This window comes from Tachypleus tridentatus, chromosome 8 (assembly GCF_004210375.1).
Source record: "Tachypleus tridentatus isolate NWPU-2018 chromosome 8, ASM421037v1, whole genome shotgun sequence".
Taxonomy (NCBI): domain Eukaryota; kingdom Metazoa; phylum Arthropoda; class Merostomata; order Xiphosura; family Limulidae; genus Tachypleus; species Tachypleus tridentatus.
In genome coordinates, this window is record NC_134832.1 from 84,490,605 (window position 1) to 84,518,166 (window position 27,562).

The 27,562-nt window shown below is 30.7% G+C and overlaps 1 protein-coding gene across 5 annotated transcripts; it reads right to left on the bottom strand.

Annotated features, from left to right (window-relative positions):
- Nucleotides 1–466: 466 nt before the first annotated feature.
- Nucleotides 467–27,562, bottom strand: LOC143222821 (decapping and exoribonuclease protein-like). 5 transcript variants are annotated; one of them, XM_076449896.1, is made up of 8 exons: nucleotides 27,307–27,562; nucleotides 24,835–25,008; nucleotides 23,328–23,739; nucleotides 22,591–22,814; nucleotides 22,053–22,290; nucleotides 21,289–21,424; nucleotides 20,892–20,977; nucleotides 12,079–17,432 (listed from the first exon to the last, which is right to left on the bottom strand). In XM_076449896.1, the coding sequence occupies exons 3-8, from the start codon at nucleotides 23,705–23,707 to the stop codon at nucleotides 17,318–17,320; spliced, it is 1,179 nt and encodes a 392-aa protein (XP_076306011.1). In that variant the 5' UTR covers nucleotides 23,708–23,739; nucleotides 24,835–25,008; nucleotides 27,307–27,562; the 3' UTR covers nucleotides 12,079–17,317. The 5 variants fall into 5 exon arrangements, with proteins under 5 accessions (XP_076306012.1, XP_076306011.1, XP_076306010.1 ...); XM_076449895.1 differs by lacking the exon at nucleotides 24,835–25,008 and adding an exon at nucleotides 26,065–26,138 and having other exon boundaries at nucleotides 27,307–27,561; XM_076449897.1 differs by lacking the exons at nucleotides 12,079–17,432; nucleotides 24,835–25,008 and adding an exon at nucleotides 467–1,439 and having other exon boundaries at nucleotides 27,307–27,561.

The following is a 27,562-nucleotide window of genomic DNA, read 5'->3' on the forward strand; positions in this document are numbered from 1 at the left end:
AGATGTTTTTGACCAGATTCCTCTTTTTTATTGTTATCAACTATTCATTGCATCATGTTTCAAAACAAGTTTACATACATCTCATTTCAAAAGTACACACTGTTGCCTGTGTACAAAAACAAAAACATTAATAAGTGCATTATCGAAAATATTGTACATTAAAATATTTTTCAAATATTTCCATTTTGATATTATTGTGAATAAAGTGGTTACTTTATGAAAATCATTTTATTAATTATTAAACTTTAAACCATATTAAATGTTACATAGTTTAACACAGTGTGAATTTAAAACATATATAAAACCTTTTACATGGAAAATTTTGGGAAGTGTTTTCATTTTTATGTAAGCCTTGTCAGAGAATGTCTTATTGTGGAAACTGTAGACTATTCTTTAAGATACAAAACTGGTATTTATGCTTTATACAAGTGTTTTTATCTAATAGTTTTAAATTAACATGAATAAGTAGTTTTAAAAAATACAAATATTTTAATATTTTTCACACATATAAACACACACACACACTACTTCAAATAGCTGTTCACTATTTATTTTCTTAAGGTATCTGATAATTCTTTCAGGAAATTGTTAGTTGTGCAGCTCTTATAGAAAACTTTAAATACTATAACAGATTTATATTCAAAGCAAAATATTTAAGAGCTTTTGTTGATTTATTTATTCATAAATAAAACTTTAAATATATTTCAGTTACTATTTATTTTTATAAAAGAGATAAATGAAACAAAAGGACAAGCATTTAGACATACAATAAAAAGATACATATAAAACACACCAGTCATGAAACAAAATCTCTCCTTACCATTTACAATAACACTTCTATAAAAGAGTTACTCTGTGTTGATATGTCAATGCTCACTTTGTTGCATGATTTAATTCACTTCTTTTTATCTACTTTTTGACATTTAAGATATGGGTAAGTATGCACATTACAAATTATTATTTTCTTTAAGATCTATGCCCACCTGGGCAATTCAGAAACAAAAATAAATGTGTCCAGTGTCCTGAGGATCATTTTTGTGATTATTTTGGATCTTACAACTGTTTGCCTTATTCCAGAACAGCAATATACAAATCCAGGAGCTTCCTCACTAGGTGCATGCAAATGCAAGTTTTATCAGATACTTATAATTGCACTATGAATGACTTTATCACAGTTATATTTAGAAATTCTATTTCTGCAAGTGCTTAACTACTTTTTGTCATGCTACTCCTTACCAGTTATGTTTAACTTTAATTATCAGCATCTCTTTTTACTCTTGCTCTGACTTTCTTATTTATTGTTTAAGAATACATTCATATTTTCTACCGATTTGAATAACACATTTTCACAATAGAGAAAATAAAGTGTAGTGTCGAGTAGTTGCAATTACAAGTTGTGGCACATTAGGCTGCATACTTAGCACCTTATAACTGGACACCTACAAAAACATTTTAAAATATAAATATTCTTTTATATTAGAGTTAATAATCAAATAGAGATAAAGATAATATTTTAACAGGATGTCAGTGTTTTACAAAAAAACAGAACATACTTTAGGATCAGACACCTAAGGACAGTAGGGGCTCTAATCTGTTCTGAGCAACATCATCACCTCCTATACTTAATAAAGAGAACTCTCTGAAGCTAAAAATAAAAATACACAAATGAAAAACAAAACAATATTGCAATAAAGCTGGGCATACAATTATATTGTTTAGAGGGTAATTAACAATGTTTGGAGCTGGCAAACTCTTATGAGCTGAAAGTTCACAAACCTCCAGTCACATCTTGAAATTAGGAACTATTTTAATGATAAAAATGATTGAAGCAGTGAAATCACATTACATCTTCAAAGTCCCCAGTGTGACTACATTAGACATTTACACATTTAATATTTTTAAAATTGATATTACAATCCCATATACAGTGGGGAGTCTATGATAAATCTGGAAAGTATGAGTGGTCAGGGACTAACCTAATCAGTGTCTAATAATAATGGTAATCAAACCGAGTATGATCAATGATGAAGGAAGTGATTTGAAGGACAGCACTGGACTTTTAACACCATTCTGCTGTTATTAAGATTAATCTCAAGTTATTTTACACATAGGCATGTAAGACTGGGTAACAGGCCCTCCTATAATTTTACCCACAATGAACTTTATTAAAACCCCATAAATGAGTATTTATATAGATGCTTTATAATGATCTATCAGTATTTATAGATGTTTTTTAAATGCATTTATTTTAACAAGGAGCTATATATATATCTGATTCAGTAAAGACTTCTGTAATTTAAGTTATGACTACTTATATAATAAATGGTTTTGGTGCTTTATTCCCAATGGTTGCCTTCACATATTGTAATTTCTAATGGTTTGAAACTAAATATTATTCACAGGTTAAATATTACAAAACTGGTGCAGTTTGAAGCATCTTTCTTATTTATATTCCTTTTTATTGGGAACAAATAATACTGACACACTTTGTCTGAAAATAATTATTGGGTGCCAATACATATGTTAAACAATGACCTTACTGTTTTCACTTCAGTATCAACAACAACAAAGATATTTGTTTCCATTCGTATTCACCAGAGTGGGAATACCACTACTAATACGGTTATTAGGGTAATCATAATATTTATGTTGCTTGGATTTCTTTATTGTTATGTACAAAGATAGTCAATGGAATCAAACCCCTGACTGTAGCATAATTGACCCTCAAGTTTATAGCTAATTGGATGGGAAGGGTAACATTTTAGAAATACTTCAATCTATCTAATATTTATTATCAAGATTTTGAAATTGATTTTTTATAACAAAACTTTGTAATGGTACTTGCAAGTCTTCTACTGACTAAATGTTTCTAACAAAAGATGTGAAGATTTAAAACTATTTAATTAAACTTGAATTTTTTAACTAGTACTTACACAAACCAAAGTAATTTAGATTTAACTGCCAATTGTCAGTGTTCATTAGATTTGTGTAGTCACCAATTAACTCATTTTCATCTCTTCCATTCTTACCATAATTTAAATATAATTTAAAATTGTTCTCCAAAAATGAAAATTTGTGATGTTGATTAAAGCCAAGAAGAATCCTGTCATAAAACGTGTCAATTACCCAGTGAACTAACATGCTACTGAAATATTATAGACATTAACATTTGATAGATTACATTAAAATTGCTATTTGTTGCTTAGCTCATGTTACTTTTGACATAAATATCTATCAATGCTTATAACTTTATAAATTTTTATCAAATTTTTTTTTCTAGTATTATAACTTGTAAACGACAGTCTCAAGATATCAGTGTTGTCAAGATAGAAATTCAGAGAGAGAGAGAAACTTCAATTATATAAAATATTTACATATTGGAGATTCTAATTTAAATTCTGAGAAACATGTAAAAACTGTGAGAGACACCAGAAAGAAAAATACATCAGACATTTATGATGTGAGTGTTAACATATTATTTAATTTAAGGTGAGGTGAAGTAACATTATATTTGGAAATTATGTAATTAACTTAAAAATGTTTTTGTTTGTTGTAAAGCATAAAGCTACACAATAAACTATCTGTGCTGTGCAAACTGCAGGTAACAAAACAATTTTTAGCATTATATGCCTTTGGGTTTACCACTAAGGTACTGGAAGGAAATATACAATTGCCAAATCGAATTTTGTAACTGAACATGACTGTTGTTACATCTTTGTAGCCATTATGCTGTGACAATTAATCTCATTATTCATTAGTAAAGAGTAGCCCATCCCTTGTTTATTACTTCAAAATTATGGACATATAGTAGAAATGACACCAGCTTTGTATGAAATTCAATGATGACAATAAAAATCAATACATGATCTACCTTTGCCACTCATCCTTCATTTTTAATTGATGGACTAGACAGAAGACAGCTAGCCAACATCACCCACTACAAACGTTTGAGTTACTATAATAGAATTATGGGATTTCACTGTCACTCTTATAACTCACTCACAGCACAAAAATCTAGAGAATAAATGCTTTTTAGAAATGGAACACAAACTATAGACCCATGATAATGCTTGAGTTTAAAAAAGGTCTTCATTTGTTGACTTTTTTCTTTTAGCTTTCCTTTCTTCAAACTGACTATAAAACAATATTTTAGATATTCACCTAATTAAACAGCAAATATACTGATGTATAAAATGTAGATTAAGTAAAAAAATGAGTCCCCCAAAATATGTACTTAATAATAATTGTACTTACATTTGAATAAACGTTTATATATTTATTTTATATTCAAAAATAAAATATACAGTCTTAAAACTGTTGTTATCGACTATCAAGCCATTGTTCTCAATGACATTCAAATTTGTTTAAGTTTTACTCAATGACTTTAAGGAATTAGTTCATCAACATACATATCTATGATATTTAAGATAATATTGCATTTCAATAATGAATAAAAATATGAATATGTTTTGTTATTTATATCAACTTTAACTTGATAAGGTTTCTATTATGTCCTTCCTGCATTACAAGTTCTGGTGGACTAAATGATCCATGGTTTTGCTTTTCAGTTGTCACGTACACAACGTGAAGTTAGCTGTAAATTTAAGTTAGACATAAATTGATGTTAATAAATCTTCATAAGGTTGGAAAATAATATAAAATTTATAACTTTTGTTCTTTATTTTAATGTTCATTGAAATTTCCTTAAATTCTAAAAAGATAAAACCGTTATAGATTTATATCAATAACAAATTAATATTCACATTAAATATTGCATGGCAAAAATATTAAAAACCACACATTTGATACTTATATGTGGAGTTTGATGTATTCTTAACTGCAATATCAATGTATTTTGACTAGTTAATATTAAATTTGTTTTCCTCTTAAATATGATTATTTATTTTATGTGACAAGTTTTGATTTAAACAAGTGCATTATTAATATATTTTTATATATATTTCATTAGGATACCACAAAGCCAGTGACTTCCAACCAGCCTTAGAAATGTAAAACTACCAGAAAGTTCTTTAAAAGTCTGAGTAAGAATCCTTCTGAAATATTTACTTCATCAGTAGAACTGAAGACAAGATCTTCTCCTCCTCCATTTATGAAAGTTACACTAACTGCTGAACTCCGATACAACCAAAATACCAAGTTAAAACCAACTTAACTTCAGCTTACATCTCTTTGCCAAAACAACCAGAGAAAGATTTTCCATGCAATTTTGTCAAAGAAAAAAAAAATGGAAAATTTTCTAAATCTGCATACGATACATTTTACATCAAAACACTATCATCAACATATAAGATTTCAGTTTCTAAAAAGAAATCTTGTGCTCATTTTGAGCACTAATGCTGGATGTTCTGTCCAAAAACAAAACAGGTGGATCACCTTTACATAAGCAAACAAGAAAAAATCCTTTCTTCAAGCTGATCCTGAATTTTATTTCAAACTTTTGAATAATCAACACCTAGATGTCTTGATAGTGACACTAATTATCTATGTCATACAGATGCTGTACAGTTTCCAGTATCATACCCACCAGAATGGGATGAATGAATGAGTTGTTTCAAACAATTTTATACAGAACAACTGTTACGGCAACATTTCCCCTTCTCGTTGTTATATAAAAACATCTGACCAGGTTGTTACCAAACAATAGTTAGTTAAAAAGTGTCAAAATGTAGAGAGCAAACACAATTCATTTCAAGTCAGTAATATTAAATATAAAGAATTGTCTCACACTCTAGCAGTGTTTTCCTCTGAAGATACAACCAAATCAAAAACAATCTTTAATATATATTTTTAAGTCAGCATGAGCAGTTACTATTACCTTCTAATGGAACACAAAATAATCTGACAACTGGAACAGAGTACACTCAGACAAAATATGACAAGACTTGAATATTGCATTACAGCCAATCAATTCTGCAGATACAGTTAAATCATTTGTTTGCAACTCAATGATCAGTTAAAGTAGGATTAAAGAAAAATGTAAATCATCAGGGAAATCATTTACATCATACCTTCCCTATAGAAAATGTACATCTCCAGCAACATTAAAAGAAAAAAATTACATTCACATACTTCTAATGATTATCCCATACTAAACGAAAAATTGGGGACTGTGAATATCACGTTGTTTTCACACAACTTCTATAATTTATAAACATTGCTGTACGATCTATAAATTGGTGAATCTCAAATGAAAGAATTATGGTACATCTCAACATATTCTTACAAAGAAATACACTGGACCTCCATCTCTATTTCATGATTCATTATATGTGTTTATTTTTTATTATATCCAATGGATCGATGATACCATAGGCTCTAATATCTTATGGTGAAGCCAACAGTAACTACTTTACTTGTTTTCTTGTACATACTCTGCCATGGCTGAATTTTCGGTTTTCTTATTTCTTAGACATACCTCATGTTCTTTTAAATGATATTTTAGATAACATTTCTTTTGTCCAAAACAGTTTTTTTTTTTTCCAAATACACATTCAATTTTATAAATTTCAGCCTTTTCCTTTAGTTATATATATATATTATCTTGAATATGCTTTGTCTGTTATTTTGGGGTTGAACCTCTAGATAGTGCTGTATTCTGTAAGTATTTCATTTCAGTTTGTATGACTTCTTTGTAGTTACAAAGCTGTATAAGCACAATTTAGGTAAATGAAGTGAGAGAATATTTTTGGTGACAAGTGATTATATCTTTTGTGTGGTATCATGTCAATGGTGTGGTTTTCCTTAATACATTATTTTCTCTTTTTATGTTAACATCTAGGAAGACAACTCTAATCCCCAGGTCAGTACAGAAAAAACTTTAGTGCAAAATAGAAATAGAAAAAATAGTGATTGGAAAATCTTTGGAAAGAGAATTGATAAATGCAAAGATTAACCCAATCATACTATTTTTTGCATCCATCCAAGAATCAAGTATCCCAACATAGAATATTGGTTATTATTAAATATTGAATAGGAAAAACCTATTTTGTTCACACTGTTATTATTACTTTCGTGTTAAGACACAAACAAATTAACTTCCAGAAATTAACTGATCAACTTAACTACATCACCCAATTGAGAAATCAATGGACTATAATGAAAAGATACCATGAAAGGCACATCAGACTCAGTTCACAATAATTTCCAGAGAGAACAGGTGGAACAGTGAACAAATTATTCATCTTTCTGCCCATTTAAAAGGATCAGATTTAACAATATTAAGCAGCCTCCCACCCAAAAGCCAAACAACTATTAAGCATTGCTAACTGCTCTAACATGCTCAAAATGACACCACAGAGGACATATCAGAACAAATATTCAGCACAGTGTACAGAAGAAGAAGACCTTAGGCAAATGTGAAGATTTGAAAACATTTGCAGAATTATCTTAACAGAATGCTCCTTGGGGCTTGATGAATTCATTGGCATTTGACCATTTATAAATAGCATTAAAGATGAGAATAACAGAATTAGGTCACTGTAAGTAAGGTTATATCTTTAAGAAAGCTTTCCAACTAGCAATAAAACTCGAATCCACTAAAAACCACAGAGAACTAAAGGAACCATCTATAAGCTGTTGGATAATACTGAATATTGTTAAAACTCCAACTCCCTCTGAAAATAGTCTAGAAGATCTAAAACCTTTAGTCAAACTAATTGCACTAAATGTGGGGAAACATGCCACAAGACAATATGGTGACATATCACTAAAACTTACAGACAAAAGCCTGTAAGGTAAAAAAAAACAAAAAACTATTTGCAAAGGATGTCAGAAAAGAGAAAGTTCTTTTAAAGCTGATACTGTGAGAAATGTACCTGTTAATACAAAGGAAAAAAAAGAGACAAAGTACTCAAATGATGAGATTTTGAGCCCAATGAGATCAAAGAAATATTAAAAAAGCTAACCATTTACCAAAAAACAGAAATTAGCTGGACCATTGGAGGGGTGTTCATCTGAGAATACTCCATCTGTCTCAAACAAGATAAGTTCATTAAAAAAAAACAACAACAAGATCATAAGTTTACTGATGGGAACCCTTGCAGCATGTTGATTTACATTAGTTCTACATTTACAATTGTTAGACCCAAATTTATAATGATAAATGAGACATTGCCATCAGGATTGAAGAAATAAGATGGACTAATGTGAATAGAAAGTGCATATAAGGTTCCAGCAAGAGAAGTTTTCTATGATAAGGGTAACTTTCAACTTTCCTTTTAATAAGTTACATTTTGTGGTTGGGCTCTAGTATAACCACAAACTCTAGCATGATCTGAATAATTAATTCTTGGAGAAACTCTTTCTTGTGGAACTGAGTAATTAATATACCATCATTAGGACCATGAACAGAACAAAAATTCAAATCAAATATGGATGAGGTACTGCAAGACTGAGATTGTATAGGTGATATTTCCACAACAATGAACTTTACAAGTATTCATTTTTGTATCAAGGTATAAGAAGTCTGGTATTAAATTCTCATGTAAGGAAAGCTTATCATCTCATTTACAAAAGTTGCATAATTGAAGCTGTAGATGTATTAGAGCTGATTGATGTTTAAGATTACATGAATTGAGCACTAAATATTAAGACATCTTCTCCAATGTATCTCATGACTTAGGCTACACAATTAAAATATCCCATAACACTGATACTGGGATATGTCATATAGTTAGACTACTACTTCCACTTATTAAACAAGTTCAGGTCAATAGAGATAGAAGCCAACAAAGAATAAAAAAGTGATAGAACTGAGTACCACTCCTTGGACATCATCTATTATACCACTGCAAAAAAAGGGTATATTGACAAGATTATCTGTGGACAACCAAAAACGTGAATGAAGTTACAAAGAAGAATGCCTTCCCACTGCCAAGAATTTATTCTACTTTGGATGCTTTACCTGTATCAAAATGCTTTTCAACATTAGATCTGAAGAGTGGATGTTGGCAATTTGGCAAAAGAAGTGGAGCTTTTAATGCAAGAAATGGGTTGTGGTAATTTATTACCATTTGTATTATGTAATGCATCTGCTGTATTTCAACACTGAATGGAGTGTACTTTTACTGCACTACCCTGGAACATTGCACTCATCAATCTGAATAACATAATTGCATGCAAGAAAACCTTTGTCAGTGCTTATAGCAAGTTAAGTTCACATTGGTTGAGGAATAAGAACCTGAATCTCAAGAAGAGTAAATTGTTTAATCAACAGTTTCCTAGGATACATTGTCAACAGCTGAATCTAAATACCCATCTAAGTTTGAATCTACACAAATTGTAGCTATGTTTTTCTTATATCTACTATGTGTACCAAAAAAAACCAAACTCTTGATTTTAGCATTGAAAATCTGTAGACTTACTGCTGTCTGAAGGTGGGTGGGTGAGCTTCTACACAATTTACTTGAAAATACCAATTAAGTTTTGTTGAGCTGCCGATTGTGAACACAGATTCAATAAAGTGAAGAAAGAATTAACCTTTACTCTTGCATTAACATGAGTAATTTTTTGAAAATCCATTCATATTGAACACACATGCCAGTGATTTTGCAGTGGGAACAGTGTTATCACAGATGCAAAAGGAAAATAATGTGTTATTGGCTTTCATATAAAAACAAGATGCAAAAGGAAAATAATGTGTTATTGGCTTTCATATAAAAACAGAAAAAGATGCTCTACAACCTGTGAAAAAAACAACTACCAAATGTTGTTCAAAACCTGTTATTACCTGTATGAACAAAAGTTTACACTCTGGTCAGATCACACAAGATTGGTCGACTGGTGAGCATAATCCAGCAGGCCAGATATCAAGAAGACTCCAGTAATTACAAGAATACAACTTTTCACATTTTGCACAGTCCTGAACAGAACAAATGAAATACTGAAGGCCATGTGGTAATGAGGAAAATATACAATGAAAAATGAGATAGTAAGAAGACAACGACCCTGAAGTATAACAGAATTCAGTATGAGACATCAACAAGCATAAGGTTAAAATTAAAGGTCCTTGATTATATATATATATATATATATATATATATAAAATAATAAAATGTTCAACTTTTCTAATGTAAACAACTGAAAATAAGACAGCCAACAGTCACCAAACAAACACTGTATGTGTTCCAACTTTCAACATCATCATCCTCAAGGATGTAAAATTAAAATAAGTGGAATCCATATATAAAAAGCCACTGGTCATTTGACTACTTAGTTTACATACATGTTGGAAAGTGTGCAGACAGTACAATCTTCATTAACTTTAGTATGTAAACTACGTTTTTATACAGCTATGTTGTTTAGAAGTAATAATAATGTGGTACGCAGGCCTATCTTGTGTACGCCGTTTTCTTTCATTAATATAATCATTTTCAAAATTTTCATTTATCCAGGAACTTGTGAATGTTTTACTTAAAACATTGGCCATGAGACAGTAATTAAGTTCCTTTCATTCTAACTACCTATCGTGTCCTCACATAAGTAGTATTTTGTTTTCCTGTTGGGTAGATGACTGCAAAGTTGTTCATGGTGATTGAAGGTATACAGTTTTGTTTGTTTTTTTTACATTGGTGGATGAGTTGATATCTCAATGTTACAACTTCTCTTACTTTTTAATGGGAATGAACAATCATGTAATTAACACTAGTCATCCTGGAAAAGTGTAACATTATAGCTCTAAAGTATGTTTTCTCAGATTAGGACAAAGTTTCAACTTGCAAATATTTAAATAATCTAGAACAAGGTCACACAATAAATAATTTACAGACTTCCTTTCAGTAAAAGCAGTTATGTTTCAGTACACAACCACAAACTTTTGTTTAAAAATTAAAGATGGTGTTAAATGCGTGCTCACACTTATGTGCAGCCTCTTTTTCTGCACGAATTCAGGTTCAAAGAAATTCATAATTTTTCATCAATTCCTGCTTGAACCTTCTGTTATACAGCAGACCTATCTCATTTGTTCTTTGAGGGAAATCAGTTTCACCTGTAAATATCACAATAATAACCATACCAAAACATTTTAATCTCAAGTTTTTATTAATGTAAACTCATTTTCAAGTTTTTTTGTTGTTATGCACAAAATGACTCTATGGGCTATCTGTACTGAAACAACATTTCTAAACTGTCTTACTTATGAACCACTGTGGGGCCATAAAGTTTTAAAATCATTAGGGAATAAACAAATACAAATTAATAAAACATTAAAGTTTCTAGAAAATCTATTAAAATTATCATTGTGTTAACAAGTTTTAACCTCTCTGTGCTAGCAGCAGTGCTGTTTCACTTTTACAATGATGATACAATACTAATTAACTTTTAATAAGTTTGAATTTATATCACTGTAACTAAATTTTTTGTATTTCTTAATTAAATAAGAGGATTCCAGTATAATAATATAGTGCTCTGGATTAATTAGTGTTGAAGGAATACTACTTAAGTGGCCTAAATATGTCAAACTTAACAGAACATTAATATATTCTGTAAGTTATTAGCTCATTCAGTTTATTATCCAGTGATTTCATTGATTGTTGTTGTTGTTTTGAATTAAGTACAAAGCTACATAATGGGCTATCTGTGCTCTGCCCACCCCAGGTATCGAAACCCGGATTTTAGCGTTGAAAGTCCGCAGACATACAGCTGAGCCACTGGGGGAGCTATTTCATAGATAATCTATTTCTTAGTTCACCTTTTTTCCCTCAAATACTGTAATTTAAATTATTATAATTATTTATATTCATATTTAAAAGAAAAAAATTATAGCATTGGACATTGCTTTCAAATATTACTATTTATACAGGGTTGCATTTTCACTTATTTCAAGCATCAACAATACTAAAAACATTTTTCTCAAAGAATTATAAATTTTAACTAAAAAAACGATTTTGTAACAAGTTTATGTTATAAGAAAAGCAAGTGTCCTAAGTGGTTTTAAAGTTGTTGTTTTTATAACAGTTATTTAAAAAAATCTGTGAATTACATACATATAAACTGCATCAAAACATTTTGGATGAAAAATATTTTCAGGTGTAACAATAATTAAAACATTAAAAAACTATGTTTATCACAACAAACCTTTTATTTTTGTTTCACTTAGTTATACAGAATAACAAACTATTTTATGTATATTTTCTATTTTATTTACAGACTAACTGAATGAAGCTATAACACAAACAGTACATATATATATATATATATATATATATATATTATACACACACATACATACATATATTCATTTATTTATTTAGCAGAGTTTGCAGTGGATCTTATTAGCCAGCTGCTTTCACTTTACTCAGAACTCCAAAATTAATGGCATTGGCAGTTAATCTTGTCAGCTTTGCAATAATGAAGGTAGGGTGAACAAATTTAGTGACAATGAGATTCAAACTCAAAACCCTCAATCTCAAGACATACCCTCATCATGTAGTTTTTTGCTTACTTGAATAGTTGGAATAATCAAAACATCTAATTTTTTCTGACAGTCAGTTTAGCTGTAATTCAAATTAATTGCTTATTAGCACAATCAAAAACAATATATATACATACAGTAATCAGAACAACTAATTTCAATTAAATGCTTATTTTTGTGATATTAATTGATTAATCAATCTGATTACAAAGCACTAAACAATGTAATCACTGCTCTTAAGTAATCAGCTAAATCAACCAGACCTAAAACTTGTACTCAAAACTGGTAAACCAAATAATTTATTTCTAATTTACTTGATAAGTTATACAGGATGCCATGAACTATTTTATACATATTTTCTAGTTCAAGTACAGCAGCTTCATTTATACATATTAATCTGAATGAAGTTCAATAACAAAGAGTATATATATATAGGAAATCAAAAGGGTATGTCTGCCATGTTCTTACATGTAAGCTTTATCAAATATAGATGTTCAGAAGTGGATTATCATTGAGGCTGAAGTCTCATGCCCTATGTTTGAGGGGTCCCCAATAAACTCAAAAAAAAAATTTAAACATATAGGGAATGTAATACAGAATATCAAAGTGTAAAATAACCATAAAGATGTATTCAGTACATTTATTACTTTTATTTTTATTTACCAATTGTTAATATTTAATTTTAACATTTGTTCTTTTTATTTGTGCATGTGAACTTCTATTACTACCATCATCAGTGGAGATTGGAATCACCAATGAGTTTCTCATCCATGAACTCCACTAATAAAAGTGTGACACACTCTCATGATGCATGTGGTTCCCTCTATTCAATTTTACTTAACTCTCACTTTGAGTTTTGGCAGAAAATGCAAGCACCATTTTTCAATGGGGAGAAAAGGGCAGAAAGTATGAATGGAGGTAAGTACTTACCAGGAACACATGTTCAGTGTCTGAAAATTATTTCTGTTATGCTACATTATCTCCCTAAACATAAAATAGCTAGAATCCCACATTGAATAGGTGGAGAGACTGATGCAAGGGTAAGAAATAAGCATCTTTCTGTAAGATGAGACAATCAGATTCTAATATATGAAGTGATAAACTGCACCACTTCTGAACCTGGTATACTCTTTGTTCATCATATAAATATGTCACATACATGGACAAAAACAGAAGAACATGTCCAACTGGGATAGAATTATAGCCAGAAAGTGATCTGAACTATGAAAGATTTATGAAATTCAATCCCAGAAGTTATGAAAGTGGGTAAAATGAAAAAGATGTGCCCCTAGGTGTAGAGTGGATAGGGCATGATGGGCCATATATGGCAAGTTAACTATATTCAAAACCCAGGCTACTGAGTACTGACATCCATGTGGGAGTAAGATGAGGATCATATCAATAGCAAGTTAACTACAAATCAAAACTCTGTCATCAGGTGAGGGTAGGGAAAATAATATCATCGTCTCCTCACGTTCATGAGACCACAGGGAATCTAGTACCCCTGACTCAGGAATGGGGCACGTGAATATGATAAGTTGATGGCTCAATCCGAGAACCCAACACCCAATACTAAAAAGGTGTCTATTTGACAAACCATCTCCCTCAAAAGTGAAATTGACAGAAACACCCCAAGCACATAAACATCCTCTAAACTGAAGGGTTTTATAACCATTTCTATATTTCATTAACCCATTCAGGAGAATGCCTCTACAGTTCACCACCCTGGAGCTTAGAACTGGAAAGTGGTAAGGATTGTCAAACTTTACAAGAGGAAAAGGTGGTAAAACTTGATGAAATGTCCAGAGGAACAACAATACCCAAGACAGTGCAATGAGTGACCAAAAATCCCTATTTTTAAAATTAGAACATAGTGATTTATTAAGCAAAAGACATTTTGGGGATTGGTAGCTATCTATTTATGCTTTACTCAAGTAGTACATGGGTGGATGGTCTAGGATGACCAAACTTATGAAGTAAATATATCACAATGATAAATTTACAAGCAATATTGTGGAACACCCGATATCTGCAATACATATTCCATGGCTATGGAATTATAATATGCAAGTCAACAAAACTTGACAGTGTGGATCTGAACAGTTAAAGAATACTACTAATCAGAAACCAAACAAGGAGAATTAGTAAAAGGGGAAAGGCCTCTTGAAAAAGAAAAATAATTTACCCAGTCAAAGTCTCACTGAATTCTTATCTTCTAAAATGGCTACAGATGGAAGATAACCTGAAAATGAAAAACTGCAATCCAATGCAAATAGTGAGAGATGAGCATATCATGGGTAGTCCATAAGCCCAACACAAGAAGTGCCTCCAAATTATGATGACAATAAAATGCCAATGAAGAGATAAGCTGTTGAGTTAGGTGAGAATATGCTCAGAACAACGTAAGAGAGCAAGAAGCCAATCAAATAAAGAGCTGAACCCAAGTGGCAAAGGTGAAGGAACATTAACAGAGGATGGGATCCAGTAAAGAAAAAGACACCACAGAAGGAAGATGTGCAGACAATGTAAGAGAAAAGAACATGTATAGGACAGAGAAGTATCTGGATCAGGATGTGAATAAATATGCAAAAAAGAAAAAAGGAAAAACAGCTAAATGGAACAGTTATTCTCATGAGCCACAGAAGTGTTAAGGATGAAAAAGGATCTGGAGAGTGGAGAAGATATGAAGAAACATAAAGAAATGTTGATGGCAAATAAACAGACAACTGATGAAAAAAAGACATAAGGGATGGTTAAATGACAAGAGGAAAACTAGGCATGAAGACAAAGGACAGGAAGGCCTAGATGAAATGCCAGTAACTAAAGGTGAGGAAGAAAGGACAGACACAGAGGAAAAAGTAATGGAGAAAGAAGTTGGAGGTGTAGAGGCCATTGAAACTATAGCTGATATGGCCAGGAAAGAGCTAGCTAGGTATGAAAACAACAAACAGTCTAGAATGAAAGCCTGGAGAAATATGACAAACAGATAGAATGGCATGTACAGACAGAAAATCCTAATATCCACAAACAGACATAGGCTGGTGACAGGATCCCAAGTCTTATGAAATGAAAATGGTACCAGATACAAAGTAGGTGGAGAAAGAAACAGAAAGACAAGTCCATCTGGTAAAACTCAAAGAACACATTGAACTGTAGTGAAAGTTCATCAACGGGTAACAATATAATAAAGTCAAGCTTCCACTGGACTGAAACCCTCTTGTTAGTCACTGGTGCTGTTGGCAACATGTTAATCAACACTGAATACGATGAGACATGAGATGCGAAACCCCTAGAAGGGGGACAGGAATAGCTACATAAAGACCAGCATAGAAAAGAAATATGGGTGTGTTGTGGCTTCATATGTGTTTGTAGAAATGTGCAACTCAAATAAAAGTTTTTGATGTAAAATATGCAATGCAGAGAGAAATATAAGAAAAGGAAATTTAAGTTAAAAGATTACTTCAATGTAAAGAAAAAATACTAATGAAGAAATCCCACTTTGAAAATTAAACTATTAAAATCATGTTTCACATGAAGAGCATCAAATGAAAATATATCTGAATACCAGTACTGCCAAACAAGTAATGACAGTTTGATATAATTGAATAGAGGGTGTCACATGCATCATAAGAATATTCATACTCTCACTGGTGGAGGGCTGACGTAGGTTGGTTTGCATGAGAGATGCAATGGAAACAATTCCAATGGAGGGGAGAGAGCAGGCTTATGGCACACACAAAAATATTTATGCATATATAGGGCAGCACTCAAGATGAATAGATATTTATATGAGATGAGGTAATGTAGCTGTTGGAATTAGAGTCACTGTGACAAGTTGGTAGAGTGTTATCCTGATGATAGTGATACCAGTATGCATGATGAAATGATTCAATTCACTATGTGTGTTACTGTTCAGATAGATGGTTTCTAAAAATCATGACTATAGTAGTGAATTTATCATATATCAAATGCATTTGAAACATGGATTTAAAGATGTTTTTGCTAATGTAGAAATAAATTTTCAAAGGTATCTATGCCACATGTTCTGAAACTGTACTAGAGAATGAGACTAGAAGTGGATATAGCTTGAGCAAAACATAGCAAACAGCTGAATATGCACCTATTTATGTATATAGAAATTTATCTTTTATGACAAATAAGTTCTTATGAAATAATTTTGAGATTTCACAAACCAAAAAGTCAAATTAACCATGACAGAATACACAAACTGACAAGTTCCCTTTATTTATTTTACATTTTACAGGCCCTAAAGTTTGTTTCAGGTTGTTTTGTTTTAGCAAATGACAAAATATTCTGTGTTATGATTCTTTTATGTTTGTTATTCAATTAGTCTAAGCACCATGTTTTATCTGTGTAAATGTACTATGTATTGTACATGTATTGTAATAAAGATCTTAAAAAAGAGCCTTTATAATAAAATTAGCCTAAGGTCCCAAGTACAGTCAATCCACCCCTGTATATATTACTACAAGTACATTGCATATACAAAAAAATCAGCTTTGAAGTATTTTTATACGTTATGAAAAACTGTGATTTACACGAGCTATATTTAAAAAAAAATTGTTTGAAAAACAGGTCCAAGTGTGACACTACAGAATCAAAACCATCTGCAATACATAATTAAAACAAACATTAAGAAACTAAATTTATCATAACAAACCTTTTACTTTTTATTTCATTTAGTAAAATATTATGTACAACAGCTTTAAAATCACTGATCAGCTAAACAAGTTTATCTTAATACCCTAGAGTTTAGATCACCAATGTTCTATATTTTCTTGATAGTCAGCTTTGTCAAAGGATCTACAATTAAGTTTATTTTGAAATTGGAAATGTATACAATGAGTCTGATGAAGTATTTAAATCCTAAGTAGTCATCTCCTTAATGTACCACTCAGGAAGTATCTGGAATTCTTCACATTTGTCTAGGAAATATAGTTTTATATCTTGATGAGGCTCCCATTTCAATTGGTACACTACACTGTAAAATATAATCCAAACTGCATTTTAATAAAGAATAACTTGAAGTATTTGATGGTATACTTCTCTACAATTATGTTCTCTTTTAGTAGTAGCAATTGCCAACAAACAATATTTACACATACTAAATAAAAATATTTGTGATCATGCATTTTTGGTGTTATGGCTTGGATTAAACTATTTCACAGTGATGAAATATTTTAGAATTAATGGAACTACTCATGATCACAATTTACATTAAACATACTGTGAAACCAAATACAGTTCTGGATGTAAGCCAGTCAAAGTGCAAGTGTCACTAACTCTTTCTTTTCAATATTACCTTCAAAATTTAACCATACTATTTTATTTTCAATTCATGTCAGCTAGTTCACTGCTAGATGCAGCTTATGACTCTAATTTTTATATTTTTTAAGTTTTCATTACTTAATTTCAAAATAAAAATATTGGAACAGCTTTATTAATCTGCATCTCTCAGCATCACAACTTGGTTGTATTGTGTCTTCTCATTTATAAATCTTTCTCTTCCCTTAGAACTTCATATTATTCAACCAACAAAAAACACGTCAGCGATACTGATAGTTCATAACATCAAATTTCAACCTCTTACCTTCTTCTTTACCGATATGTCAATATTTTAACCCACGTTGATATGCTGTTCCTATATTTTCTATCTAAACAAGAGGTGTCTATAATTTTCTCAACATTGTTCTTAAAAAGCAATTTCTACACTATGTACAGTTACTACACAAAGTGTTCGTACCCCTGCGTCCCGAGTGGTTTTATGCTCATAACTTAAAACGTATCATGATTAGGCTAATAGAAGTATGGTATATTATAAATATTATACTAACACACATCTACATAAATTTTTATGTAAATTAAACAACAAATAAACTGTTTATAAACAAATAACCAAAAATAGGAGGAGCAGAAAGTGTTTGTACATTTCAGAACGTGTGAAAAAACTAATATTCCCGTAAAAATTTTGTTTAGTTTGGCAAATAAACTATATTATACCATTCTAGAACTAAACACTGGGTTCATAATTATTGGAATTTAGCCAGCAAAAAATTTACTTCCGGCAATTTAGCGCCATCTCCGTCATTATCTGCTTGGTCATCATGTCGAACAGGAAACAACTGTCCAGTGATTTAAAAAAAACCGCATTATTGTAAAATACAAGTCTCGTGTATCTCTTTTCGGTATTACTACACAACTTAATGTGCCAAAATCTACTGTTCAAAGCATAATTGCCAAGTTTAAACTTACAGGATCAACTGCTAACCTCCCTCGTTCTGGATGCCCCACTAAAATTCCAAAGAAAACCAAGAGGTAGGTTCTCAGAGAAGTTAGTAGGAACCCTTGTTTATCACGTAATAACATACAGACACTGGTAAAGGAAACTGGTGTTGAAGTACAGTTACGAACATGTTATGCTCTTCTGGGTTCAAAGCATGCCGTCCTCGTAGAACTCCATATTTAAAGCCTGTTCATTTAGAAGCACGATTGAGGTATGCAAGAAAGCATGTAGATAAACCCTTTACCTATTGGAAGAGTATTCTTTGGTCAGATGAGACTAAAATCAAGCTATTCGGCCACAATGATGTTCGCAATATTTTCCATAAGAAGGGGGAACGAAATCTTCCAAAGAACACAGTCCCTATAGTTAAACATGGAGGTGGCTTGATCATGCTATGGGGTTCCTTCAGCTCTTCTGGTGTAGGCAGACTTCACCGCATCAATAGAATCATGAAAAAAGAAGAGTATGTTGATGTATTAGCCACTTATATCAACAATGATGCTCGGAACTTGCAGCTTGGGCGTCATTGGATTTTCCAACACGACAGTAACTCTCAGTACACATCAAAATATGTGCAATCCTGGTTGCAAAGGAACCATATATTAGCGTTCTGGAGTGGCCATCACAGTCACCCGATCTTTAATTGACCATTAAAGTAGACGCACAAACACTTTCTGCCCATTCTATGTTTGGTTATTTGTTTATAAACAGTTTATTTGACATAAAATTTATGTAGATGTGTGTTAGTATAATATTTATAATACACTATACTTTCATTATCCTAATCATGATACCTTTTAAGTTATAAGAAAAAAACTACTCACGACACAGGGGTACGAACACTTTCTATCGTAACTATAAATCATATGACTGTTTGTTTTGTTTTTGATGGTGAAAAGTGATACTCTTCTACGAGAGCTCATGCAGGGGTTTTCTTAGTGTGGAGTTTATCACAAACTGAACCTGCAAAAACATTTTTGCAGTTGAAATGCCACCTATATAAATAAGTTCAGGTGGATAAATTAGAAAAACATATGTAAAATTATAAAATTCCTTTTCAGAGTTGACAAATAAATGTATTTACCAGAATATTCTTTATTTTTTGTATCAATTGTTACCAGGCCTGTATATTTGAGGTCCAATAAGGTGTCAGGATGAAGTTAAAATGTATAACTGTGCAATTAAAATGAATTCCTTGGAAATGCTCTGAGTTCATGTTGTTTGGACTTGATATATTACCCTGAGAAGTAATAAAAGTTTTCAACCTAATAAGTTAATCTGAAAGCCAAGTAAACCATATTAGTTTTTGGATGATGTAAGCCAGTGTGTAATGTTTTAAAATGCATATTTAAAAATTTCATGAATTACTTTTGAACAACTAATACTGAAAAACAAAAATATGTTTACTAAACTGTGCCTTTGACAGCATAAGACCTCAAACCTGAAGAAAGTGCAAACTTTTTTTATGTATATATTTTCATTTATTGTTTTATATATATATATATATATATTTAACATAAATAAATAAAATGTAGAAATTGAATAGGTTAGATAAAAAACCTAATAAAAAAAATTCACCTTGAACATATGGGATGAGCAACATGTGATGCAAATTAACATAACAACACTTTGTTTACCATAACTTTCATTATGATCTTGTTGGGTGATTTAATAACTTGTTACACTAGTTAGTTCATAAAGCAATAAAACTAAAAAAAACATGTTCACTGTTAGAAGCCAAAGACTGTTCAGATAAAATAACTATAATTGTTTGTTACCATCTGCTGTCGTTCTATAAAATGTAATGTTTTCTAAAAGCTTGCCATGTTTCATTCTGATCACAGGAGCATCAGTCAATTTAATGCATATAGATATCTTATTGCAATTTATTGAACTAACCACAAAAGTACCTTGTAAGAAAGTGATTTATGTATTTTTACCATAACAAATTCTTATTAACAAATAAATACATGGACATAAGATATGTTGCATTAATCATACACCTCTGAATAACTAAGAATTAGGTTTCACATTCTTGCCACTGATTTTGTATCCTAGTAAAATCTTTTAATAGCAATTATTTGAAAGACAGCTAATACATTCACTCTTTAAAGCTGGAAAAAACTGTGTTTATTAAGTAACCAAAATTTCACTTACTGTGGGTCATCAATAGTCACATTCTTTTGTACAAAAGACAAAAATTCATCACAGAAATTCATACAAGTAGCAGGAGACCAAAAACCCTAGAAAAGCCAATAAATATAAGTTTCTATAAAGTAGAATAACAAAGTACAGATTATGAAACACAAGATATTTAATATAGTCTGTATACTACTGTTGTGAGAATAGTAGCTCAGTTTTGACATGTTTTTTGTAAAATTATTTATAATTTCTGTATTTTTGTTTTTCAATTGGAAATAAGTGAACATGAGAAAATGCTACCAGTTACAACGTACATATATATGCATATAAAAAAATGATAAAAGTTCAAACACTTTCAATAATTTCTGTAAAGTATATTAATAACATTAATGTACTAATTTACACAACATACTCTTGCTTCCTGAGGTATTTCTTTCACAGAAAATATTTGTAGTTTCTCAACAATACCATTATCATTTCTGAACCCACAAATGACTCTTGGAATTCCTGCTAAAAAGGATTGTGCCCACCATTTCAATAACTTGTACCTGATAAAAAAAAGAAACCCAAAAACAATGAATATAAAAGAAAACAGAAAACAAGTTTTATATTTTTTAAATAACAAAATATTACTCATTACATATCCCTCTTTTAAAACAGCTCTATGCTGACAAGAAAGACTCTTACAGATGAAAATGCACAAATGCTATAGCATATTTGTTAGTAAATGCCATATTCAGGTTATTTTATACTTGTACTTCTATAAGAAAGTAACGTAGTCCTTCTGAGTTCTTGTTCAGATAGAGACAGCAGCAATACAGAACTCGAGTGTGTAAGATTTGATAATTCAATGCCTCTTCTCTCTTCTTACCAGAAATGTGAAAAAGATCATTAAAGGACTCAAATGTAATAATTTAATATATCTGCAATAATGGATTCTGTTTCTGACATATTTGTATAAAATTCTTACTGTACCTTAAAACTGAAACTGAACAGTCACAGAAAATGATAAAAAATTTACTAAAATGAAGTTTCCATTTAACTAGATAACCACAAGGTCAACAAAATCAGATGCACAGTCTTTTATAAATAACATAAAACTAAGTGTTGCTCAACAGATATAATCAATTTATTCAAAAAATAAAGAAAAAAAAATCACATGATTTGATATCTTACCGACAGAAATTCCTTTCTTGTTTAGGATGTGAAATTTTCCGTGAAGTCTTGAGTTCCACAAAATGCTGTAAAGAGCTACATTTGTCAGACTTGTCTGATTTCTGTGACACTGGGTCTAGACAATCTACTTCCGCTCCATAAACTAAAGAGTGTCTGTTTAAACGAGACCTCAATACAGAACAGTATTCTTCTTTCTCATTGACAGATACCATAAGATCAGGTGGTTGGCCTTCTTTCTCTGATTAAAATACAGAAAAATATTTAAGAAACACAGTAACATACATATTAATATCCTTCAAACAAAGTTTGTATATTCAACTAAAAGGTAAAAAACATCTTTAGAAACATTTGTGAAATAATTCAAAGGTCATTAGAAGATGACACAATACATCTCTGCTAAATGTTTTCTGTCCAACTTGGTGCAGAACCAGTTACTCCTTATGTAGTATTATGAAGTGTTTCAGTTCATTTGATGTTATGTGTCAATAAAAGGCATGCAATAAATATGTCTTTAAAATGTAATTTTTTTCTTCTTTACCTGAAGTCATATATTGTTCAAATTTGTATCCCCAGGAAGTCATTAACTTATCTTTCTCAGTCAGGTCCATTTGTCTTTTTTTATTTTTCTCTGTGTTAAAAGCACAGAGATAGATAGTATTCTGAAATCTGGTGGCACATATCTGCCAGTCTTCCTGCTGTTCATAAACAGTGACAAGGATGGTGGTAAGTAGCCCACGGTAACAGATGAAGTCTGTGTTGAGACTAAAGAAAATTAAGCAATTAATCTCACATTATTAGTTTTTGTAAAGATTAATGAAGGTTTTCTATCCGATATACATTACCAATCTTCACACAGACTAAAAAATTTAATAACTAACTTCAACATTTGAGATTAAAGAACTGTTGTGACCCACATTATTGATCTAAATGTTGATTAACCATTACATATGGGACTAATAAAGGTTCTTATACTGTAGTGGTCCTTATTAACCTATTTATGGACTAAAAGTGTTATGAAATTATCTCCAGTCTATGTAGAAACTAAATTGTTATTGTTATCCAAATATATAAGAATACTGAATGATAAAATTTAGAAATTTTCAATTTTAAAATAAACAAAAAGCAAAAAAATTCATCCAATAAAAAAATTGTTAAATAGTACTACAGTTTTCAAGTTTCTCAGCTTAATTTACACTCTTGAAGGCTTATTGCCATACCCTTTTATCCAATGATCTTTTCATAAAGCCCAACTAAACTGATCATATGAAAACTTACCCTACATCTTTATCTGTTGTTCTGGTTACTTGAATTTTTTTTTTGTTTCTTATAATCCATTGCAATAAATTATCCAACTTTTCATTCAGTTCAAATGATTTTTTTATTACTTTTTCATATCCTGCATTTAAATCAAAGTTCACTTTTGATTCATCAGGAGGCACATGCAAATACTTAAGTTGGTGGTTGTCATCACAGTAACCACGATTGCTGTCAAGTGAGAAACATCCCACTACCTGTGGCTCTCGGAAGAAAGGAAACTCCCTTTCATATTTTGAACAATGATGAACTTGCATTTCACCAATGTAGCAACATTTTTCAAGAGAAGAATATTGTCTTTTTCTGAATAAGTTGCAGTTCATTACTTCTTTTTCTCCCATGTTTTCAATCCAAATATCAGATATGTATCATTCTATTGAAAAATAGGAAAAGGTGTAAAATATTGAATAATTTATGGTATTTTTGAAAATTATTGTTCTAAGAAATAAAGCAGGATAGCACATTTAAACATACATATTATCACAAACATTTTTTGTAAAAATCAGTATTATACAGTTATCTCTAGTTATGCATTTTGAAATGCAGCAACGCTTTTTGAAACCTTAGAGCTTAATAACAAAGTTGTTTCCTGAAACTGGTGGAAAAGTTAAAAACATAAAAAATTGACTTTGTGATAATAACACAAAGGATACCAGGTTAAAATTTGTATTCTGATTCATATAATATGACTTATAAAGTCCTTTTGAAATCTTAATCATTCTTATTTAAACTAGTAGATTGTTTCAATAAATGATCCTGATAAACCAAAATATTTATCACTTACTAGTTCTAAATGTTTCTCTTGTATTTATAAAGGCTGCTTATGTAAATTACTAACATTTTGAATACCTTACCACACATTATTTCCACCAAATTGTATTTTACTATTAAGCAAAAATAGTTTTGGAATCCACAATATATTCATAACAAATCCATGGTTTGAAATATTCGTATATATAGTAAAATCTGATTTACACAGTGTAATATAGAAAAAAAACAACTGTTATTTGCAAAGAAACCTTTATTTATTTAAAAAGCAACAGAGCAATCTTGACAATTAACTCAGACCTTAAGTGCTTTGTAGATATATTATAACTGTTGTGGTCATGAACGTGAGCCTGAACCAAAGGTTACAAGTAGAGTAGTGAATCATTTACATCCACGGAAAGGAACCTCTTACTGAGACTGCAGTTATGCTGAACAGTAAAGTGTATCAAAGTACTAAAGACATTTGTGATTAAAAAGCAATTTCAACAAATTATGTCTGGAGAAAAGTCTCAGACAGGCAAAATATATTTATGTTAAATTAAAACATCAAACAAATATATAAAATAATTAATTAATATTTTTTTCAGATATTTCAGAGATCTAACACTGATTAAATGACCCAAGTGTGTCTTCTATATCACATTATATATATTGATGTACGTATAAATGTATACACACACATAAATACAAACATACATACCTGACAGAGTATAGCATATTATTTTGTTCTTTACCACTTCTAACCTTGGATCAAATTTTGTGAATAATGTACATTTTTGGGAATATAGATTATTAGCTACAGAAGAGTAGAAATCATATAAAATAGCTACAATGTTCATGTACCATATGCCAATGGTTCCTAACCAGTGATTGACTGAAACATTCATTGGGAAAAAGAGAGAGGGGAATGATTAATATTTAAAATTAGAAATATGTAGAACGTCTTAAAAATACATACATTATTCAGTTCTATATCATTTTCAAGCTTCTCTGAACCACATGTAACTACTTACCTATGATATTCTAAGAATAGAGGATCAAAAAAACTTTAGCAACAGAAATTATTACATCAAAAGCTTTTTTGAAAGGGATATTTCTTTCATCATTGCAAATGGAAAATAACCACTGCAAACATACTAATTAGTTACGTAGTCACTATACAAAAAAATTAGATAAAATTGAAATTGTGAATGCTATGCATTGTGTGTATTGTGCAAGTAATGTCATGAATAGTTGGAAGATTTACCTAGATGAGAACCTAATGAAATGGGAACTTGTACTAATTTTTCAATAGAAGCAATGAATCAACAAATGTTCCTATTCCTTCTATGCTCTTCTTAATAAATCTCCCAGTTGTTCCGAGTGTTACCTTTTCACAAACACAAACTTGTATAAGCTGTTATTTCAAAGCTACTATTTCTCTTTGTACTCCATCACTTACACACACATCAAATGTTATTTCACAATTTAGTTATTCATATTGTTAGAAATGCATGATGTCATCATGTCTGGTAAAACTCCATAACTGGTCAATAAGCTTAAACTGGCCATGTACTGTTTATCCCTGATGAAGGAAAGTTCACTATAACATTCTAGATTCTGTATACTTCATATATTTAATATACTGTAGAACAGGCTTATAGCCCTAAATAATCCTAGTAGTACATAAGTTCTGTACAAAACTTTTGCCAATCCATCAAGTGAAAAAAAGACTGTTAACCACTGTTATGAGTGATATGGCATGTTCCCAACCTGTTTTGCATTATGATTTCTGGTACTTTCAATATAAGTTATACCTCATATTAAATAAAGGCTAAACAAACAGGTTAGACACATAAAAACTGACAGAAATCTTGGTATTTGGCTAAGATTAACTGCATTGGTAACAAGTTTTAATAAGGTTAGCTTTTCTATAGTCCCTCCCCCTTACCTGAAAGTGTGAAGAGTTCTGTAGCATACCGAGTTCTAATCTCAGAGTCAATCCACACCTTGGCACATTAACCTCTTGAGCAATACACAAATTAATGGTTACTCATTGAGCAAAGTCACACACCTTTCATCTACAAATTAAGCTTTTTACATACTGTTGGTCATGTTGATCTCTTCAATACTGACATGGTTAAATGACAACATCTTTTTAATAATTTACTATAACTGAATAGTGAAATCAATACAAAGCAAAATAAATAAAACCTAAATGTCCAAAATGCAGGAAAATTATAACATGAAATGTAATTATAAGCACATATTCTATTACTAGTATTAGTAAATTTTGACTATCATAGGACATGATAGCATACACAACAATACTGGATGCAGACAACCAACCATACGAAGTATTTAAAATACAAATCTACTTTCCAAATTAAACTTCAGCTTCCCATCTGTTTTATAAACTGACTATAGAGTGAATATGGAAAAGACAAATAATGAATAAAAAAAATCAATAAAACGAGTAGAGAATATTCGATTATAATCTCAAATCTTTTGTATTTTGGTATTCACATACCCTGTTGATACAAGTTATAAATTACATGTCTCATTAACACTACCGTATTTTACGCCTTGCAAGACGTTACATCGTGGAAGACGCACCCTAATTTTGGCAAGATAATTCTTTGAAATAAATATTTAACTCAGCAACCAACACCTTAATGTTGAATTGACTTTTTTCAATATACTGAGTAAATACAGTTAAACATATCTCATCATCAGTTAAACACTATGTCAACAATATTAGTTAAACTGAATGTTTCATGCTATTGAAAATACTTGTAATTGGTAAGTAATGAGATTACTATGTGTAAGAGAGGCCGTTTTGAGTAGACCCTAAGCTAATTTCTTGCCTTAACTCATCACTTTTGTCTTTAAAGACTCATGGGTATTTTTAAAGAAAACGTGCGTCTTACAAGGTATAAAATATGGTAAGTTAGTTAATCATCAATTGTAAATTGTAATGGAACTTGTGAGAGCCACTTTACTGACTAAGCTAGGCCCTTTAGTATTAGTATTACTAAGTATGTAAAAACGGGATAGCATTTTTGCATTAATATAAACTAAATTAAACCACTTTTAAGTAAATATAATATAACACTTAAATTATATTTTGATATTTATGAACAACTCAAAGATTTATTTTCTAAATTCTATTTTAACTTGTCTGATAACTTACAAGTCACAGTTACGAAACAACAACAACACCCTTCACATTGTTGCGCCTTCAGAGTGACACGTGCATTACGTTACTGAACAGTTCACTGTGAGAATTTTAACTTAGACATGAATGTCCAAACTGAAGTTAATACATGCATATGGATACTTTAAACTTTTTAAAATTATTACAAAACCCACTTGTAGAGAAATATATATGTAAAAACGGCTCGTTTGGGTTAAGAAAATATTTTACGTTGTTCGCTCTTCTACGTAAA

Coding starts and splice junctions, on each gene's coding strand:
- LOC143222821 (XM_076449896.1), bottom strand. CDS start 23,707: ATGGGAGAAAAAGAAGTAATGAACTGCAACTTATTCAGAAAAAGACAA. Junction 22,815..23,327: donor ACAACAGATAAAGATGTAGG/GTAAGTTTTCAT, acceptor AATTTTCTTTAG/TCTCAACACAGACTTCATCT. Junction 20,978..21,288: donor AAATACCTCAGGAAGCAAGA/GTATGTTGTGTA, acceptor TGGCTTTTCTAG/GGTTTTTGGTCTCCTGCTAC.